This window comes from Plectropomus leopardus, chromosome 18 (assembly GCF_026936395.1).
Source record: "Plectropomus leopardus strain MGB_pleo_1.0 chromosome 18, ASM2693639v1, whole genome shotgun sequence".
Classification (NCBI taxonomy): domain Eukaryota; kingdom Metazoa; phylum Chordata; class Actinopteri; order Perciformes; family Serranidae; genus Plectropomus; species Plectropomus leopardus.
Genome location: NC_142193.1, coordinates 220,558 through 243,066, shown reverse-complemented (window position 1 = coordinate 243,066; position 22,509 = coordinate 220,558). Strand labels below are relative to the sequence as shown.

The following is a 22,509-nucleotide window of genomic DNA, read 5'->3' as shown; positions in this document are numbered from 1 at the left end:
TGAGCTGGAGTAAATTTAGCAACACAAATGCATGCCTTATTCCTCAAAAGAAGTCTAGTACCTGACATGTTAGTAATTGATACCTACTATCTACATCACAGCATTGTATAAATACTACTGCCTTTCTATGTGATCTGTGTTAGTTAGTCTGCATTTAGTATTGTCTCTGTCTGGGCTGACCCGAGCGCTCGTCTTTGTTGTACTTGTCCTCATTTGTAGTCTTTGTTTAGTTCATCTTTGTACTCACCTTCATTTATGTTGTACTTGTTAATTGTACTCATGTTCATTGTAATTGTAATTATAATTGTATATTTATACTTTTACTCATATTAAACGTGCGCTGATTGAAGGTTCAACAGATCCTCAATCCTTCAGAAGTCATCACAGAAAACTCATTCTATCAGTGCGTCAACAAGAAGCTTCTATAAATCCACAGGCAGCATTAAACATTCACAGTTCATTATGTTTTTAACAAAGATGGCGTTTAACTGCATATGAAATGTGGTGTTATTCCTTCAGATCAAACCATATGTTTATATGCTTCGTAGTTATTTGCTGAAGCCTGTTTTACACACCGGTAGCCTTACAGTTGATGGATGAGTCTGTTGGTATTTATCAGAGATAATATTCAATCAGTAAAATTCATTTCACTTCGATTTGTCCAAAAACTAAAATGATTTATATGTTTCCATTGCAGGACAATGTTGGACCAAAATATAGTTCTTGATTATAATATTTCAATCTGCTGCACCAAACTCTACAGATGGTTGGCCTCATCTTTGCCTCTCTGCAGTCTTTGGGTGACATGGCAGGGAGTCAGAGTGCTAATATTTCAGCGTGAAATGCCAGAATAGAATGTGTGTAGTTTGGATAAGTACCTGCTGTCACCATATCACAGAAAACTTAAACACATCAAAACATGGTCCAGGGGCTGCAACCTAAAACCTGCATTTCTGTACTGCCATTTTTTGAATAATAAAAAAAGAGATCAAGAACTAGCAGTCCATTTTTTCTGTTATGGTCAAAATGATAACATTTATGTGTTACAAATACAGATCATACAGGTCCTTTCTTCTCTTCGGTGGACATGTCTGCAGTGACAGAACAAAGATGGCTCAATGGCTAAATGTTGCCCACAGCATCTCATGTCGCTGAGCTTTCATTCTGCAAATACAGCTCAGCTGACATACAACTTAATATGAGTGTAATTCAAAGTTGAGTAACAAAAAGCTTGTTAAAAAGGTGACTGCAATCTTTTAAGCGGTTACGTCTTTGAATTTGATTTCATAGACTCCAGGCATCCACATTGCAAATTGAATTTAAAAAAGGGATGAGTAACTTCATAGGATGACACTTTCTGATCTGTGCATGATGTCTGCTCATATGTTTGACAGGGGGTCGAAAGAGAAACAAAGAAATGGTGGTGGTTCATGGCTCAGGTTTGTGTGAGGATGGGGGTGTTGTCCCAGGGTGGGCCTGCTCAGGGGCTGCAGACTCTGGCTGTGGAGAGGGACTGGCTGGTGCTGCTGGCTCTTTCTGCACCAGCTCAGGCTCATCCTGGCCTGCCTGGGGCGGGTGGACCAGGACCCGGTCGATGAGGCCAAAGTCCTGCGCCTCCATGGGGCTCATGTAGCGATCCCTTTCCATCACACTCTCTAAAAAGGGCAGAGAGGCAGAAAGAAATGAGCAGCAGCTAGCTAATGAACATCTCATTAAATGGAATCTACTGTTGTGAACATCTCTATTGGAGACATTTACAAACAGACCAAGTGTCCATTGTTTCAGGTGCACATGAATTTTAACCTTATGTTCATAAATGTCAAGGTTAAAGATGAACTCCCTACTTCTGTTATAGCATCTCAAAATCTCTACATGTCACTGTTTACTCAAACAGCTAAAAATCTTAATACATGTTTTTTATAACTACTCTGTAGTTATGTATTTGTGTATATTTGGTATGGTAAAGGTTTTTTGGACTGTTTTATAGAACAGAACCAAGAAGATGAGTAGGAAGTCATCAATTCTGCTGAAACTGACTCCTGACAGGCTTCAGGACCATTTGTCTGAATAGGAAACTAAACAGTCATTCATTGCAGGTACTAATCACCAGTGATGTTCAGTGGAGTTCACAAGCTGACAAGGAAGGATGACATTGAGATTTCAGTGGCTTTTCCTTGTTCAGCAGAAGACTGCACCCTGCTTTGTGTGTCTGGCAAAGAGCTGCATGAGAGAAAGAGAACCTAAAAGCTGATGACTTAGAAAAATTACGTAACAATTTATACTTGATAGCCACGATAAAGTCACTTTATACATCACATGTGGAACACGCCACAATACATCGAGTATATTCTATGTATCGCCCACCCCTGCTTAGGGGGTGTAGAGATCTGTAGAGATCTCATGTTTCAATCCTTGAGATTTCCATGTTTGTCTTGTAGATGACATGTGGTAGGGTGCCTGTCCTGGGAGGAAGGGCAGAAATATTCTCCTTGCTCTCAGGGAACTCCCTTGAGGCCATCTCAGCCATCTTGGTCATGGCCTTTGCAGTCCCCAGGTGGAGGCTGTGGAGGTCATTGGTGCCTGTATGCACCACTGACCTCCCCAGTGTGTCCTGTCTGAGCAGCTCTAAGGCTTGGCCTGTGATTAGGCAGTGTTTGGCAGTGGTGTTGAGACCATGGAGGAGGCATTTGGTGTCCAGTCATTTTCCAATAGAGAGTAGGACAACCTGGGCTTCTGATTTGGCTTGTCTGTTGGGGCAAGAGGGAGTTGATGCTTTCGCAGTGAGGGGCAGCGTAATGGTGCTTTTCCACTACATGGTCCCGGCTCTACTCTACTTGCTTGCCTTTGGTATCGTGTATTCGTGAGGGTCATTTTCCATTAGAATATAGTACTGCCTCCATGCTTCTAAGAATGTTATTGTGAGAGGAAAGTCGAATAACATCACGAGAGAAATCGCATATCATCAATGGAAACGCAGTCATCTTGTAATTGTGTTTAATCGAAATTTTGAAAAAATTGTCTCTGTTTCGCTCTTTTTCTCTCTGTTTCTCCTCCTTTCTCTCTGTTTTTCTCTCTCTTTCTGTCTCTTAGCAGGGAGTTTCCATTACAGATTTGTGCAAAACTTAAGCAATATTTTTGAAATGTCAATAAAAAACCACTGAGTGACGTTCTGTGACTTCTACGATAACATCCATAGCCATGCCAATAAGCATGGCGATGGATGTTCAAAGCATTAGCAGCTTTATTTCTATTGCAGCCACCACACTAGCAGTCATTATTTCCAATCCAAGGCCACATAGGTGTGTTATACGAGCGATAATAGAAAGACAAGCCACTTATACGTGGGAGTGGCCAGGTATGAGGAATTTCTGGTGGCATATTTTATATTTGCAATTTCAATTTGCTCAATTTCAATTTGATGGTTAATAAAAAACCCACCACCCATTGTTTCTCTTTCTCTTTCTGCCTGTTTCTCTCAAATGCTCAGTAAGCTTTATAATCAGGGCTACTGCCCTCAGGGTTGCAGTTATATAGTCTTTGACCAGGAAATTGAAGTCCCACATATTTAAATCCTAATAGTATACATATTAAAGATTTCTAACAATAATCCCCTCTGTGAATATGTACGCCTAATACAGCAATACATAGAAAGATACAGCAAGCATCTTTCTGTCCACACTAACTCAATGAAATATGTAATGTAAACAAACCACACAGGATAACAGCTAAGATCAAAATCAAACTTAAAATGTCACCCCTTAAAAGATGGGTGACCTGCTACCCTCCTAGTTTGGACTTTTTAAACAGAAAACACATCTTACAGTAAGATTATCTGGAAATGGCACACAATATAGCCAAGAGCAAGCAGGTTGTTATTAGTGATAGTCATTACCAGAAACTTTCAGCTCTGGTTTGGGGCATTTCTACATGTTTTGTGGTCGGGTAGGGTAGACTGGTGCTAATAATGGACTGGGTTGGGATGAATTTAAAAAAAAACCCTGGCCTGCACATAACTAGCGTAGAGTGTGTACAATTATGGCACAGAGGACAAGTAATCCCATGTAATCACCTTTCTATGACAAACATGAGTGGAACCTACCAATGGTTTCCAGCAGCTGCCCAGTGTGTTTGGCATAGATGTTATTGATCTGTCTCTTCAGTTTCAGAATCTCCTCAGCCTGGATTGCAATGTCTGTGGCCTGACCCTGCACACACAATGTTCTCATAAGGATTTCCTTCTTTCAGTGAAGTGATCACCTTTGCAGGCAGGGTTTAAGATCACAGTATTAAAGGGCCTGGGGAGAAGAGCTTACCCTGGCGCCCCCTGAAGGCTGGTGGACCATGATGCGGGCATTGGGAAGTGAATGCCTCATGCCTGACGTTCCTGCTGCCAGGAGCAAGCTGCCCATACTGGCTGCCTGGCCAACACACCAAGTGGAGATGGGGTTGAGGATGTACTGCATAGTGTCATAAATGGCCAGGCCTGCTGTCACCACACCACCTGAAGAAGAGGAGGGAAAAGAAATGGCATGGATCTACTTATTTACAAGCTCATGCTTCTGATGGATTACTTAATTTAATCACAATCAAGATTAAAATGAACATTAAAAGAAGAACTGCTTGATCAACTATTATTAAATTGTTATAATCTGTATAATTAGAAGAAACTTAAAAAGGAAATCATGATATTATGAAATGGCTATTCATAAAAAATGAAATGTTAACTGTTAAAATGTAAACTAGAAAAGCTTCAGTGTAAAATTTCAAAGAAAGTAAAGGGAAAACAAAAACATAAAACACTTGATTCTTTGCTAAGTCCCACCTGGAAAAGCAGACTGGCCAATCATTGCGCAGTATTGGGCAGCTCCAACAAACGTCTGACAACTAAACAGCTTTGCCCCATAGACTCCCACACATTTGTTTCAGATTTCTGTTATCTTCAAGCTGGTTATGCAGATTTCAAGGTAAGCGTTGTGCCTGGGGTGCATCATGTAATATTGAGACTTGTTACTCAGAGAGGTTGGAAGGGCATAAACATTTCTTTACAACTCCTAAATCAAATCAAACCCTGAAACGTGTAGGGTTAGCTAGCTAGTGTTAGCTAGCTACCTGACTTACTTATTGAAGGAAGCCTACTGAATGCTGCTTGTCCTTTTTTATGACACAAACAGGAAAAAAAACTGCTCTGCTTTACAGGAACAGTGAGGAGAATTAGAGATACTTGCTGATATTCAACCAGCCATGTGTAGCCATTTGTCATCGCAGTTTGTGGTGTTTGACTTCACCTTGTACCACTGCCAGCACCTGGTCCTCCCCAGGAGCTCCCAGCTCATCAGCCAGTGGAGTGCCAGGTGCTGGCAGCAGCACAGGGGCGAAACTGAACACGGTTCCTCTACTTTTACTGCAGAGACAATTTAAGGCCATTAGCTACAATTACAGGTCATCAGAGACTATAACAGAGATTATCTGAGACTACCAAAGACAACTAGAGAACCTCAGAGACCATCAGGTACAACTAGAGATCATCAGAGCCTATCAGACAACACAAAAGACCATCATAGGCCATCAGAGACTATCAGAGATCACCATAGACCATCAGAGACTATAAGAGATCACCGGAGACCATTTGAGGGTGCTGGAGACCACAAAAGACCATAAGAGAACATCAGGGACCATAAAAGACCATAAGACACCATCATTTTTATGGCAAAACAGAAAGTTGTTATAACTCTGCCAGACATTGTCCAACCTGCCCCAAATTCTTATGCTTGATAAGAGTCCTGACCTGAACACATCTGCATGGCTCCTTTGACTTTTTGGCATACTGCCACCTACTGAAAACAGGAGGTGGCGGTGTCACATGACATCACATAATTTATATTTTTAGGTGCATCCCCTTACAGGTTGACCACATTCAGTTCAAACTTGGTAACAAAAGCTGCTTTAAGACCTTCTTGATGCCTCTTTGTGAAGATCATATGTTTTCAATGAACGCCGTTGCTGTGGCAATGCAGTATTGGGCACCAAACAGGAAGCTGCTGTAGCTTTAGTTTGTATTAATCGATTAGTCCAAAATTTAACAGGTGTGATCAGGTGGCAGCCCTGAACATATCAACATGGCAGTTAACCATCATACTCAATGCGCCACCTACTGGCATAGGAAGTAAAACCTTGTAACACAATTATCCCTTGATTTACATGAAATGTGCGTGCTTTGGTCTACAAATGATGTGGACCAGGATGACGTAGTTTTTGCATTCTCCAGCGCCATCTAGAGGCCATGGGATAATACTACACCATGTCAAAAATCTCACTCATTGGTCCAAACTCTCTGCATGCATTTTCCGACCATCACTAATATTAAAGATTGGGAAAGTCGCAGTCACGCCAGTAACCCTGATTTGCATGGGGGTGCGAGGGCCCGTTCATCGCTTCATTGCAGCTTTAATTATTAATTATTATTATTATTATTATTATTATTATTATTATATTATTTTCTCTCACATGAATTGCCTTTTTGAGGGTGTGAGGACCCTCTTGATATCTTTGGATTTATTATTATTAGGGCCTGAGTACCGAACGGGGAGAGGACCCTCTTGAAACTTAAGGAATAATAATTATTATTGTTATTATTTTCTCAGATGAATTGCCTTTTTGAGGGCTTTATCATATTCCAAAACTCATGAAACTTTGCATACTTATCAGGTCTGGTGAAAAGTTTGATATTTAATGGTCTGGCTTATTTGTCACACTGCAGTGTTGCCCTTTCCCAGAGAGATGCAGCAGCATCAGTCGGCGTCCAGCAAGTAGCCCTGACATGCATGGAGGTGCAAGGGCCGGTTTATTGCTGCTTGCAGCTTTAATTAGGGCCCAAGCACCAAACGGTGCAAGGACTCTCTTGAAACTGATGGAATTATTAATATTAGGTCCCAAGCACTGAATGGTGCAAGGACCCTCTTGAAACTGAAGGAATTATTATTATTATTATTATTATTTTGATATTTTAATGGTCTCGTGCATGGGTGGGAGGAAATGATACTGTGAATGTGAAATGAATCTGCCCCAAACTTAACGCTTAATAAGAAGTCCCGTCCTGAACACATCTATATGACAATTTTAAGTGATAATAAGAGCGCCACCTATTGGCACAAGAAAGGCAAAGTTTTACAGCAAGATGTCCAGCTCCTAGCAGGTTGGCTCGATTGATCTCAAAATGGTCTCAAAAATCTTTAAGACATTGATGATGCCTGAAAATGAATATTGAGAGTTTTCGTTGAAAGGTGTTACCGAAGTCAGGTGGACAATTTCGATGTTTCGACATGACATCAAAAACTGTTGTAACTTCGCCCCAGATGGTCAGATCTTTACAAAATTTCACAGATTTGATAAGAGTCCAGGCCTGAAGACATCTGCAGTGCAATTTTGAATGACCAAGATGGCACAGATTTTGTGTGTCCAAAGGATACTCACCATGTGAAATATCTCCCTCAAGGGTCCAGTCTCTACATTCTTTTTTTTTCAAGTTTCACTGAAATGGATGATTGCATCACTCAGAGTCCCTACAGTAGCCTTGACTTGCATGGGGGTACGAGGGCCTGTTCATCGCTGCTTGCAGCTTTAATTAATATTATTATTATTATCATTATTATTATTATTAGGGCCCGAGCACCGAACGGTGCGAGGACCCCCCTTGAAACTGAAGGAATTATTATTATTTTATTTATTTATTTATTTATTTTCTCTCAAATTAATTGCCTTTTTGAGGGCTTTAAAACATTTAACATAAAAAGTCATGAAACTGCAGATTTATCAGGTCTAGTGAAAAATGTGATATTTTAATGGTCTCGTGGATGGGTGGGAGGAAATGTATCAGTTGCGCCCTCTACTGATTTTCAATGAAGCAGCCCCCGCAGCACGTTTTATTTAGAGCTGTGAAACTTTAGAGGCCTGTGCAACACCCTAGTACCTACAAAAAAGTCTCTTGGGGCCATACCGTAAAACCAACAGGAAGTCGGCCATTTTGATTTGAAGTTGTAATTTTGCTGTATTTTTGGCCATTTTCAGGGGTTGTCATCTTGAGAACTTGTCCTAGAGCTTTCATCAGACTGACCTCAAATGTTATGGCTACCTTCATAAGACCTTTGACAGCAAAAGCTATTCAAATCATGAGTTTTCATCACAACGTGTGATCGGTATGGGGCATCTAATTTGCATGTTCTGCCATGAACCAGGAAGTGAACAGGAAGTGGTATGTACCTCTGCTGTAAATGGTCCAATATGACCCAAACTTCACATGTTTGATAGGAGTCCTGCCCTGAACACATCTATATGACAATTTTAAGTGATATTAAGAGCGCCACCTATTGGCACAAGAAAGAGACCACCAAAGACTATCTGTGACTATCAGAGTGAGACCATCAGAGACCATTAGAGAGCATCAGATGCCACCAGAGACCAAGGACTATAAGAGATTATCTGAGATTATTAAGGACCATTAGAGAGCATCAGATGCCACCAGAGAGCATCAGAGACAACCAGAGACTATCAGAGACCATCAAAGGCCATCGGAGACCACCAGATGCTATAAGGGACCATCAGAGACCGTCATCTTACCTGGACTGTTGATGTACATGTGAATGGGTTTGTTGTTGCTTTCTGACTGTAGGAAGAGCAGCTGGGCGATAACAAGACTGGCTACAGAGTCATCAATCTGGGTGAAAAACAGAGACCACTTTGAACACATTCACTTTGAGAAAATTCACTCGATCACATCCAGGGAGACACTTACAGGCCCCATAACACAGATGATTCTCTCTCTCAGGAGGCGAGAATAGATGTCATACGCTCTCTCACCTCTCCCCTAGAAAAAACAAAACAAAAAAGCAGAATGTTTCAACTTATACAACACAAACATTCTAGTCTATCTGGTGCTGTGACGAGCAAAAAAAGATTCATCGTGTGAGCATTAGGGCTGGGCAATTAATCGAAAATTAATTGAAATCGATATTCAGAACCTCTAACTAATGGAATCTTGCCCATGTTGGTTATTTCAGTTATTTAAACATTCTGTTAGTCTTTTCCCTACCAGGGTTGCCAGCTCTCACGCTTCTGCCGTGAGTCTCACGCTATTGGGCTCTGTCTCACACTCTAAGGACAAAACACTGTGACAGCAGAAGTGTTGAACAATCATGTAATGCAATGAACGACTTTTACTTCAGAAAAAGTAAATTATTTGATTATTTGACAGCCAAGTCGTATGTGCTTCCACTGCGTTTCATTATCATGGATCAAACAGCAAATGGTCCAGCAGCAGTGCAGTGAGAGAGACACTCAGTCAGGGCAGAACTTCTCCTCACAGCACCAAGGTGTCTGAATGAGCTGACAGACAAATTTTCAGCAGTGGAAAGTGGCTTCTTTAGACTTCTACAGACTACTTGGTTTTAGTTTCAGGTTTAGTCAGACTTTGAGTGGCATTATTTAAAAACATCAGGATGCATCGCTCAGTGTCTCATCCAGCTGCTCACTGAGCACACATTATTATTACCAGGGGCAGATGTAATGATTTGGGGATCTGGGGCCACAGGCACATTTTCAACCTTCTTTTCTTCTTGCTGCTGTTGGCAGTTACAGAAGAAGTAGGCATACTCAAGACTTTTAAGTTACTCGTTTTGCGAGTAATAGCACAGAGCTAAAGTTCAACTCTGAGTCCTGCAGTTAGAAGAGGTTCGTCTATTATCAGTACATTGCACTTAAATTTACATGATGGAGCTTTTAATTCGAACATCATGCTAGATAGTTTCATAAATAATAATGCATCATATGTGTATTACAGTGCAACATAACATGGTCAAATTAAACTTTAAATGTCCTACTTTTTATTTATTGGATAATACCATTAGGTAATTTAATGATATATTGACTGCCAAGTGAATATGACAGCAAAGAAAAGAAAGGAAAAAAAGCAGGAAAAAAAATCATTCATTAACCAATTAGCATGCCTTTAAATTTTGACCCAGCCTCTGCATTCAATCATTCATGATTGAAAACTCTGATTCCTGAAGACTGTGTAATGCAAAAAGTGCATTTAGATTGCCCTCTTTGTTTAAATGTGTGATCGTTGGCAGATACAAAACATACACAGTCGTTTTATTTCCTGTGACTGAACAGCAATCAGCTGATATTTACTGAATTCAACTGAAACCAGTGAAAGCCTGAAAGGCTTGGAATCAATCTACAAAGTTGGTACACAAATTTCTAAATATTCTTGAAGTATGCCATGTCCCATCTGCATACATACTAACTGTATACAGCTACGTACTAATCCAATAATACTGTATACTATTTTGCAGTTACATTTGAACAGGAAATGGTAAAATAGGCACACTGTCTAATATCAGCCAAATATAATACTATAATACTTGATTTACTAATCAAACATCTTTATTAAGCTATTTTATTACCATGCATGTTTTTTTTTCCTAGCTGTGTGGAGCTCCTCCGTGTCTTTTTAGCATTGTTTTGTTTGACAACAGTGTCCATAAAAAGGAAATACTGACAGTTTGATGATACTATGTTGTTCTATACCCTATTTTTTCCTTGTCACTACTCATGCTAAATACACAGTCCTTTTGTTTGTTCAAAGCAAAAAACAACAAAAAGTGGAAGTCATCCCTTCCTGGGTACCAGAGGCCAAATTCACATCAGACCCAAATACAAAACCCTGATTGGGGCTCTCTCTGTGCATAGATTTACCACTAGTGTTCTCCAGGGCTTTATTGAACCTTTCCTACTGAATGAGGCTGCATAGTGGAGCATTAACACTCAAAGCAGTGTCAAACACAGCTTATACTTAAAGTCACTCACCGTCTGCTCCACAACTATGGGTATAAGAGGACTCCTCCACACAGCACTGTGGTGGATGGGCCTGCTCCAATTCAGCGTCAAGCGTCCAATGTACAGCGCTCTCTGAAGGACACAGACATGCAGAAAACACATAATGGTTTCTACAGTTCTATAAACAATTATGGCAGACTTTCCATGAAAGAAAAAGGAATAAAAGTAAAAATGTGCTGACACATGGAAGCAATATGAAAAAGAATACAAATAACTCAAGTCACTCATGAGAATTAGGACAAATCACGCTCTACAAAAAAAAACAACCTTAAAATCCTAACTTATCAATAAAGTTGTTACACTTTCTGAGCGAAACATTATTGTTTAAGATTTTAAGATAGGAAATTAATATAATTTATAAAATGTTCTGCTTTCATTTAAACTTTTAAACTCACCCTGTGCTAAACAAAATTCACAACTTCAAACTATTAAAAAATAATAACCTTCAAATTTTTTTTCCTTTCAAACTAACAGCGTGTATGGATAACAGTGGTGTAAAAATGTACATCTATAATCATCTTTGTTATTAAACATATTTTTGTAAAAATATGGTCCCATATTTTTAGCTCAGATTTCTACAAAAACTTGGGCTATGTTTATAAACATGGCGATAAAGCTGGCCGTTTATTAGCACACCAACTGAAGTGCTGCTCAGCCTCTCAACAAATCCCACAAATAAGGGGAAAAAAGCTAAAATAAATATTGACCCAGAAGAAATGAATGACACATTTACCTTGTTTTACTCAAATCTATATACATCACAAATGACAAACTTCAGTATTGACATGGAAAATTTCTTCAAAAATCTGTAGGCCTTTATAAGCACAATGCACAGGACTGAGACTGAACTCCCATTGAAATGTACAGAAAACAGTAATGCATAATGGCGAAGCAAAATGGGAAGGTGCCTGGTCCAAATGGATACCCTATAGAGTTCTTTGAAAAAAAAATACTTGATATGTTTAATGATTCTTTCTACTGTGGGTTGCTGCCACATTCACTGACTGAAGCATCAATTACCCTCCTGATTAAGCCAGGTGAACCACTGAACTTGGTAAATATCGACCCATCTCTTAACAGTGATGTAAAGATTTTAGCCAAGGCTCTTGCCCTGCGCCTAGAAACCACAATTCGTGATGTGATCTCTGGGGGATGAAAATGGTTTTATAATGGGATGTTACTCATATACAAATATCCGTCAGCTCTTAAACATTATTAACTGTCCTGCATCCAGTGAGGTGCCTAAGGTGGTTATTGCACTGGACGCAGAGAAAGCTTTTGATAGGGTCAAATAGGCATATTTATTTGCATGTTCAAAAAAATTGGGATATGGTCCTAATTTTATTTCATGGATAATGTTATATGCCTAACCCAAAGCTTCTGTCATCACAAATGGACTGACAATGGACAAACGTGATGGTATAACTTCCCTTAAAAACACAGCCCTTGTGAAGATCAGGGCAGCCTGGGTGGATGAACTGGGGGAGGACTTAGAAGAGGATGTTTGGAACAGTGCTGTACAAAGAGTGAATGACAGCCCCTCCTGTGCAAAACTTAGCATAATACAATTCAGAGTCTTACATCACACTCATCTTTCTAAGGCAGGGCTGTCTACAATATTTCTATTAAAGAAGCTAGCCTAGTATTTCGCCACTGAGATGCCTAACCTTGGTGTGACCGACTGATGCGTTCGCTGCGTTTGATTACCATATAATATGTTGTGTGTTGCATTCCTCATTGAATCCACAGGCTATTATCATTTGCAGCATGACAATCTTTTCATTGCCTCTACTGTGTGTAAATGTGAACAATGTCCATTTTCAGCTCCATCAACGATCAAACACTCAGCATACAACCTTAGTGTACAGTAGTACAACTTTTCTTGGAGCAAAGGCAAGTACTCCTGATCTGAGATCTGAGAAGTATTGCACCTGCCTCCATCGCCTTCTCATATACTGGTCATCAGGTCAGAACACTTCAAACACTTCAGGTGGCAAAGATGGTTTACCCTTCATATGAACATGGTTGGGTATCAGTGGTTCCAAATCATTGGGATCATCTGAGAGTTTGGTAATTGGCCGGTCATTCAAAATGGCCTCCACTTCACAAAACACTGTGTGCAGCCAATCATCATCCAAACTTTTCTGACATAAAACTGAAATAAAAACTCTTCTTACCAAGCGGATCATCCGTTCCATGCAACACCATGGTGTGAACCTGCTGGTGGGTTCACTCACCATGTATTGGTTTGAGAATTAAAATAGAAACATGCTGCTCTTTGGAGAGAATGACTGGATGTTTGGCCTCCTCCGGCATCGATCCTCTACTCAATCTTCCTTCAATTCTCAAAAGTCCATTCTCCAAAACTGGGTCTAGCTGTATACAGGACTTTGGCAACTCACAGTAGCCATTTTTGAATCATGCTATATGTATCTGCAGTTTTACCAGCACATTAGCTGGTATTGATGGTTGATGGATGTACTGAATCCCAAATGATGGGATTCTGTCCACAGAGAGGCTGTCAGATGGCTTTTGTTTTGAAAGGGAAGCAGGGAAGTTGGACTAAAACAGATGTCTTTGTATTTCTTCATCTCTGTGACAAGGAGAGACTTTTAAACTGCAGTAAAAACTGGTATAAAGTAAATATGATAATCAAAACACCATTTTCACTGTTTGTTTCTGCTGACAAGCACGCATGGCAAGCCTAAAAAAAAAAAATCAGCAAGCCACCGTTTCTCTAGATGTGCTGCTGCTGACACACAGCCAAGACGCAACCGACAAGCGCTGCTTAGGCGAGCAGTGTAAATGCTCTAACTTGATAACAGGGGCACCAAAATCAAAAACAACACATTCAGCACTGCTCACACACTGCTTACGCATTCTGTGTGAAACTTGCCTAATTCTGAAGACTGCTGAAAAAAAGCAGGCTATCTTCACAGTATGGTAGAACAAATTTGAGGTCCAGGGAGGAATAGGTGGAATTAGGTCTCCTCTTCCCCCCATGTGATTCCACGTCTCATTTTTTTTTTTGATGAAAATAACATTCTTCTTTCAGGTTAGCCTGCCAAAATTTCCTGTCATTGATACAAATATCCAAACATTTCAAATTAAAGCTTTCACACTTCAAATGAACCGGACTGTGGTTCAGTTTGATCCGGACCAAGACCACCTCCTTTGGTCGGACCAAGGTTTGGCTGTTTGGTCCAGACCATGGTCCAGGGGAGGTTTCACACCTGTCATTTTAGTTCCGATCAAACTGAAAAGTATTTTCACAGCCTTTGTCTTTGGCACTACATTCATCCACTGCCGACAGGCGTTGTGCCAAAAAGTGACTGTTAAAGCTGTATCGCCCAGTATTTACATATTCAGCTGCTCTCACGTGAATCAAACAGTCGTAGCATGTAAATACACATGACTTTATATCCGCAGTAAGAGCTTTATGAAACTTTAATGTTTCTTGAAACCCAAATATCTCAATTGTAGCCATAGACGTGTTTGTGATTTATAGTTTGATCAGACATGACATTCACGCAATTACAGACAATATTGTTGTTCCCATTGTTTGTATGTGTTTAATATGTCTAAAATCATATTTAGGAAGTCTCATACTTTACAGATGGGTGATAAAAATAAAGGTATCATTTCCTATTATCAATGTTAGCCTGATGACATGATGACATGATGGACAGTGTGTGATTTCTGTATTCAGAAATGAACATATTTGGAGGACTGTCATTAAGAAAACACTGATAAATAATTGAATCTGACTACATTGTCATGTTTTGGTTCACAGGAAATATTAAAAAAGATACAAAAGTGATCTGAGCAAGATCCAGAATGGCATTTATAGTTATATTAAGGCCTTTAGAGATAACAAGGTCAAGTGTGTGTCCTTGTTTATGTGTGGGCCCTGTAACATGCTGTGCAAAACCAAATGTTTCCAGCATATTAAGAATGAGTTTTGTGCCTGAGTTAGTGAGATTGTCAATATGAATATTGAAGTCACCAGAGATGAAAATGTAGTCATAGTTGATCAAAATTTTGGGCAGCAGCTCAGCAAATTTATCTAGAAATCCTTTTTTGGGCTTCAGGGGATGATATACTTTAAGTAGTAGAATGGGGAAAATTGATTTAACAACCAAAGCTAAACATTCAAAAGTTGAGATATGACCAAGAGAAACAATTTTACAGTTTAAATAATTCATATAGAGGGCAGCTATCCCCCCGCCTTTTCTATGGTTTCTTGCATAATGTGAAGATTTAAAAAAAAAACATAACATCACGCTTATGACACATATGATGTCATTAACAAGAAAGGTTTTGTTAACTAAAGATGTCGCATTCATTCAATGGGTAAATGGACTTGTGATAGTGACAATGTATGGTGTGGACAGTAGGGGGAGCTTATGCAAGAGACAGTGATCTGAGATGATTTTAAAAATTTAGTTTTTCGGCACACCATGTGGCCGTGGCTTGGTTTCCAACTTTAATGTTTTGCGATGTTGTAACTTCACTTTGCATCAACCGATTGGCCCCAAACTTTACAGGTGTGATCAAGGTGCAGCCCTGAACACATCAACATGTCAATTGAGCATGATAATCACAGTGCCACCAACTGAAAAACGGAAGTAAGCCTCTTACCACATGTTGTTATGTCACAGGTGTTAAGGTCTTAGAGACCACATTTGAAGTCAATTGGGTGAAATCTGTCGGAAATATACATCAAAGAAGAACATGTGATTTTCATGTCATTTCCTGTGGCCAATAGGAGGCACTATACGAAATGGTAATGCTTATCATGTAGATATGTTCAGGATAGGACTGTCATCCAACATGTGAAGTTTGGTGAAGATTGGATGATGTCCCTCAGAGTTATAAACTACTTCCTGTTTACTTCCTGGTTCATGGCAAGACATGGAAATGTTTGGCCCATTAACCCCCACACAGTGTGACGAAAAGTCATGAATCTAATAAATGATCGACTTCCTGTTGGGTTTACAACATGGCTCTAAGAGACTTTTTCCTTCGTCTCCTCCTTCGGGGTGTTGCTTGTGCCTGCCAATTTTTGTAGTTGTAGGTGAAACGGCCTTTGGGGGCTCCTCTGTAGAAACTGTCTAGAGGGCGCTCATGAGCCATTTTTATAGGTCCAAGCCCGAGACCTAAAAAATCAACAAGTTCATCAGTTTTGACAAGGCTGCAAAGTTTTATGAGTTTTTGTGCATATTAAAGCCCTCTAAAAGCAATTTCATTTCAAGGAAAAATGATAATAATTAAAGCTGCAAGCAGCGATGAACGAGCCTTGGACACCCATGCAAGTCATGACTACTGTAGGGACTCTGATTGATGCAATCATCCATTTCAGTGAAACTTGGAAAAAGTATGTAGAAACTTTGGACCCTTGAGGGAGATATTTCATATGGTTAATTATTTCCTTTGGACACACAGAATCTGTGGCATCTTGGTCTACATCATTTGTCGAACAAAACATGTAAACTTAATAAAAATCAAGGGATAGTTGTGCTACGAGGCGTCCTTCCTGTTGACAGTAGGTGGCTCAGTGAGTATCATATTAAAGATGTTGATATGTTCAGGGCTGCAGCCTGTGAAATCTGGGGTCAATTGCTTGATGTAAAGTGAAGTTACAACAACTTCATTTTTGGCGGCCACCACTGGGTCTCCATGGCAACAGTGTTCATGGTAAACCTATACTTCAGAGGGAGGCATCATCAAGGTCTTAAAGGTTTTGTTGCAAGATTTGAAGTCAATAGTATACAATCTGTAGGAGCATTCCATCAAAGAAAAAAGCATGTAATTTCCATGACATTTCATGTTGCCAGTAGGGGGTGCTAAAAGTAATGGTAATGGTTGTCATGTAGATGTCATTCAGGGCAAGACAGTCATCAAACATATCAAGTTTGGTGAAGACTGGACCATGTCCCTCAGAGTTATAAACTACTTCCTGGTTTATGGCGAGACATGGAAATGTTTAGCCCAGTAACAACCACAAGATGTGATAAAAAGTCACCAACGCAATAACTTTTATGTCCCAGGCCTTCTGAGAGGATTTCTAAATTTTGAAGTAAATTGGATGAAATCTGTAGAAGATCGAAAAAATTGCAAGCCCTGAAAATGGCCAAAATTACGCCAAAATTTCACATTCAATTCAAATTGGCTGACTTCCTGTTAGGTTTAAGGTATGGGTCCAAGAGGCTTTTTTGTAGGTCTTGGGCTGTTGCACATGCCTCCCAAATTTTGCAGCTCTAGGTGAAATGTACTGCAGGGGCTGCTTCATTGAAATTTGTAGGGGGCGCTACAGAACCATTTTGGCACATCAGTGCAAAAAAAGTCATATCAAATATCACATTTTAGGACTTCTGATGTGTGTGCAAAGTGTGGTGAGTTTTGGTGCATGCCTTACCTCTCATAAAGTGCTTCAATTTTTTTGGCAAATAATGCATAACTTTGGCAACAGCGTTTGATGAAAACACAAAAGTGTAATTTCTGTGCATCATGAAGTTCTTTACAGTATTCTAATTTGATATGAGGTCAATTAAGTTAACCTGCTACAGGGGAAAAATCAAAGAGTAAAAAAAGTAACTTCCTGCTACCAATAGGTGGTGCTATGAGTAAGATTCAAAATTGCACTGCAGATGTCTTCAGGCCTGGACTCTCATCAAATCTGTGAAATTCTGTGAAGATCTGACCATCTGGGGCGAAGTGACAGTTTTTTATGTCATGCCAAACTTTGAAATTGTCCACCCAACTTCGGTAACGTCTTTCAACAAAAACTCTCAATATTCATTTTCAAGCATCATCAACGTCTTAAAGATTTTTGGAGACCATTTTGAGATCAATTGAGTCAACCTGCTAGGAGCTGGACATCTAACTGTAAAACTTTGCCTTTCTTGTGCCAATAGGTGGCACTCTCATTATTGCTTAAAATTGTCAAATAGATGTGTTCAGGACGGGACTCCTATCAAACGTAAAGTTTGGGTCATATTGGACCATTTACAGCAAAATTACATACCACTTCCTGTTGCCTAATACAGATCACACAGTGTGATGAAAACTCATGATTTGAACAATTTTTGCTGTCAAAGGTCTGATGAAGGTAGTCATAATATTTGAAGTTAATCTGATGAAAGCTCTAGGACAAATTCTCAAGATTACAACCCCTGAAAATGCTCAAAAACACACCAAAATTACAACTTCAAATCAAAATGGCTGACTTCCTGTTGGTTTTACGGTATGGCCCAAGAGATTTTTTTGTTAGGTACTGGGGTGTTGCACAGGCCTCCAAAGTTTCACAGCTCTAAATAAAACGTGCTGCGGGGGCTGCTTCATTGAAAATCAACTGATACATTTCCTCCCACCCACGCACAAGACCATTAAAATCTCAAATTTTTCACCAGATCTGATAAGTCTGCAAAGTTTCATGACTTTTTGAATATGTTAAAGCCCTCAAAAAGGCAATTCATTTGAGAAAAAAATAATAAGAAAAAGAAAATAAGAAGAATAATTCCTTCAGTTTCAAGAGGGTCCTCACAGGTTCGGTGCTGGGGCCCTAACAAGAGACACATTTAGCAACCATGACTGTCTTCTTCGTCTTGCACATTACTGTAGTTTGTTTACTTTCACATGATAACAAAACCTAACCTAACTATTATAATTTAACAATACATAACAGTTACTGTTTCAATAACAGCAAAATAAATTTTGAATTGAGATCAATGGTTGTTTCACTCACTCAGGAGAAACTCAGCAGAGAGACAGTTCTCCATTATCTGTTTAGAAGAAGCTGGGAGTCACTACAATGAGAAAAGCTGGTCCATATTAACAGTCCATCTTAAGGGAGCCTGGTCTGTGCTTGCTAACTTTGGTGCTAAATTCTGTCACTTAAATCAGCAGCTGGCGAGCTAGACGTGGGAACGTGTCTCGGGTCTTTCAGAGTTGTTTGTCAGCATTTATTCTCTGACAAACAGCTTCAACTGTTGACAAATCACACAGACATGTTTCGCGTCATACTCTCTGCTCCTCTCACTGCAGCCTCATTGTCAATATCACCAGCACATACACATACACGTCTGCCTTCCCCGCTTGTGTTCGTTGTTGCTCGTGCTCTCTCTCTCGCGAGAGAAACAAAATGAGAAGTCTCAAAACAACCAGAGAGGCAGTGTGATGTGCCTCTATGTTTTCAACCCATGCTGAAACTTCTGTTTGGACTTTGGAGCACGAGAAAAGGTCGCGCTCAATTTACAAAATGAAAGACAAAATGGGAGCAACATTGTTAGACTCATCATGCTTCACATAATCGTTATATCCCGAAAATTGAGGGAAGCAAAAATTATAATTTAAGTTAAAATTGCCCAGCCCTAGAAGACAGAACCAGGTGGAGAGGGCGGGGGGTCAGCAAGGTCCATGCCCACTGTGATGTCCTCTAGTGTCCACAAACCTTTGTGTGGAGCCTGTTGTGTTTGAGATTGTTTCCCCGTCAATTATGTTAACCCTACCCAAACACCCAAACTCTCTACCAAACTGTACTTAAATTATCAGAAAAGGGGGTGGCAAGGGTGTTTTTTCTTTTATCTTGACCCTCACTGAAGCTCTAAATGTTTTTCTTACTCAATCACCCTCCCTCCACCATAAATAACATTTATTGATGAAGGATGAAAAAAAAAATCGCACCACAGCCACCCGCGCCTCTGATAAATAGATTACAGTCCCTTTGCAGCTGTGAACACGGTCAGCTAGCGGTAGTAACAGCTTGAAAACAGCCAGTGCATTCCTCATCTTACCGGCTGCTGGGGTCGCAGGTTAGCTCTGGATGAATTCAGCTGCTGCAGTGACTCGGTCTCCTCTCCCAAGGTGCAGCCGCTTTCCTCACAGCAGGAGTTTCTCACATCAAGCTCTTATTTTGGTGCTTCCAACAGCAGTGTGGATTTGCATATTAGCTAAAATATTTAGAATAATGATAAATGGATTTAAGATGTTTAGATTAACATTTCGAGTAACATATAAGATTTAAGATTTAGAATTGACATATAACATTTAGATTTAATATTTAAGATTTAGATTTATTATTTAACATTTAGATATAACATTTAACATTAAGATTGAACAAAATTTTATTTAACAGTGGCATTATCTTTAACATATTTTTTCAGAAAAGAAATTAATCTGACAGAGTTCACAGATATTGCTGTAAATGTGATTAAAAAGTGACAATATCGGGTGAACCTGAGTGATGGTGCAGTCCCACTGTATGCGACCAGACTGATGAAAAAATTTGCTCCCAAACATTGTTAATGGGAAGCTACCAGGCCCCCAGGCGGGCTGGTCAGCCTTGCTTCCATTTTTTCCCAGTGGCCACCTGCCGTATTGTAACGGAAAAAGAAAAACCCTGTGGCCAATGATGTAGTGGTTGCTGATGAGGTGGGTGTACTACAAGGCACATGAGTAGGATATGAAGGAACAAGTGGGTATACTCTCTGATATATTGCACTGGCTATCTGTCTGATAGGAGGGTATGATGTAAATAGAAAGATTTACCTTGTGCAGTACACTTGCCCTCCACTGCATGAGTGCCTGTGGCCCAAAAATTACTTTCGATTTAGGCCAACATTGTGAAAGAGATGCCTATAAGACTGTTGACATTCATTTAATTAAATTAAAATCCGATTAATCGCCCAGTCCTACTCTGAATAGAATCTAGTCATTTTGAGGCAGAAGCAACCAACCTTTCAGTGGCAAGATTGGAGTTGTAATCACTTTTTAGCTAGCAAGAAGACCTTTGCCCTTTAAAGGTATTTACATAGGTAAGAAAGGACTGAGTGAACAATAATCACCTTTCAGTGGCAAGATAGTGGCTGCAATCACTTTTTGGAAAGTTGAAAATAGCATTTTATTTGTTGCTTTGGCCCTTTAAACGCTATTTACATACGTTAAAAAAGGATTGGTTGAGCTATAATTAGTCAAATATATCACTATGAATGAAATCGAGCCAGTTTGAGGCAGAAACAGCCTTTTAGTGACAAGATAGGAGCTGCAGTCTCTTTTTGGCAGGTTTTTATGTTTTGTATTGGCTCTTCAAAAGGTATTTCAATAGATAAAAGGAGGTCAAAAGGACTGGAGTGGTTATCATCTCAGGCACAGAGCAGGTGTTATCATGCAGGCTCACAGGGATAATAGGAGATTATATCTTTATTTTTACATTATCCATCCGTTAAGTATGATAGACTACTTTCCCAATATAAACCTGATTTTAGACATATTAAACACATACAAACAACGTGGGCAACAATATTATCTATAAACGCGTAAATGTCATGCCTTATCAAACTATATATTGCACAACACGTGTTTGGCCACAATTGTGATAACTGGGTTTCAAAAAACATTAAAGTGTTACAAAGACATACCTGTGCTCTTACCAAGGACATCAAGTTACGTGTATTTACATGCTATGACACAGCTTTAACAGGCTGCTCGCGCTCCCGCGGACGGCAATCAATTTCTGAAAGACAATCACTTTTTGGCACGACACCCTGACCCTGCAGGTGCTAGCAGGAGTCCGCTGAAGCACCGTGGGTTTGGGGGGCGTTTGAAGCAAAAATCATATGATTAACCTCAAGGCAACGTTAACACAAGCTGCTATCAGCACGTAGCTAACACGCTCAACACGGCAAGCTGTAATTATATCACTGGTAACGCTAACAGGAAGATTAACGCCGGTTTCTCTGAAACAAATGCGCTGACGGAAGTTACCCTAAAACTGCTGTTTGTACTCACTCGGATCGACATGTTGAAATCTTGCAGATTTCTGTGCCCCTCTGCTTTGCCTTCTGTGACCCCCGCTTACACCGGAACCGCTTTCTTTTTCTTCTTCGTAGGCGGTTGATCTCCGACCGATTTCCTTAGCGCCCTCAACAGGACGGCTGGCTTCCCGTTGTAACACAGTCACTGGTTTGATGAGAGAGTCCCTTCCCTATAATACATTCATGTGGAGTCCTGTTGGCTGCACTGCGCGGCTGCTCGACAGAGAGCACCATTTCCCGAATATTGGCTTGAAATCAAACACGGCCATGGTTTGGCACATTTTTATGGAAGCCCATTTCCACCAATGTGACAAAAAAATATAGCTAATATAAATATATAATAAATTGATGTCATTATAATGCAAAACTTTCTCAAATTAATCACTTAGTATCTCATAATTTTGACTTAGTATCTCATAATTAGGGTGCCTGCATGGAACCAATTACTATTCGGTGCAACACATACCCCACATGTAAATAGTGCCCCCAGGCTTGCAGCACAAGTCTGCAGTGGGGAGGCCACTTGTGGCCGCTCTGAAGGAGGGATCCACAAATGGACCATTGATTAGCCCTTGTTGCCCCTCAAGTCAAGTCAATTAATTCATTTATAGAGCCCATTATCACAAAACATGGTAGAAAGGAAGAAAACCTCAGGAAAAGCGGTAGAGGATCATGAAGGATCCCTCTTCCAGGACGGACAGACGAGCAATAGATGTTGTAAATAACAAATGAAATACAATCATGGCAAAAAGGAAAGAGAAACAGAGAGGGGAGGAGAGGGGGAGAGAGGGGGAGAGAGGCA

At 40.0% G+C, this 22,509-nt stretch overlaps 1 protein-coding gene across 1 annotated transcript; it reads right to left on the bottom strand.

The window, feature by feature from the left end:
* Positions 1-1,002: 1,002 nt before the first annotated feature.
* Positions 1,003-21,868, bottom strand: clpp (caseinolytic mitochondrial matrix peptidase proteolytic subunit). Its single transcript, XM_042505376.2, has 7 exons — positions 21,682-21,868; positions 10,864-10,965; positions 8,789-8,860; positions 8,614-8,710; positions 4,314-4,501; positions 4,100-4,205; positions 1,003-1,655 (listed from the first exon to the last, which is right to left on the bottom strand). The coding sequence occupies exons 1-7, from the start codon at positions 21,691-21,693 to the stop codon at positions 1,429-1,431; spliced, it is 804 nt and encodes a 267-aa protein (XP_042361310.1). The 5' UTR covers positions 21,694-21,868; the 3' UTR covers positions 1,003-1,428.
* Between the last annotated feature and the right edge of the window lie 641 nt (positions 21,869-22,509).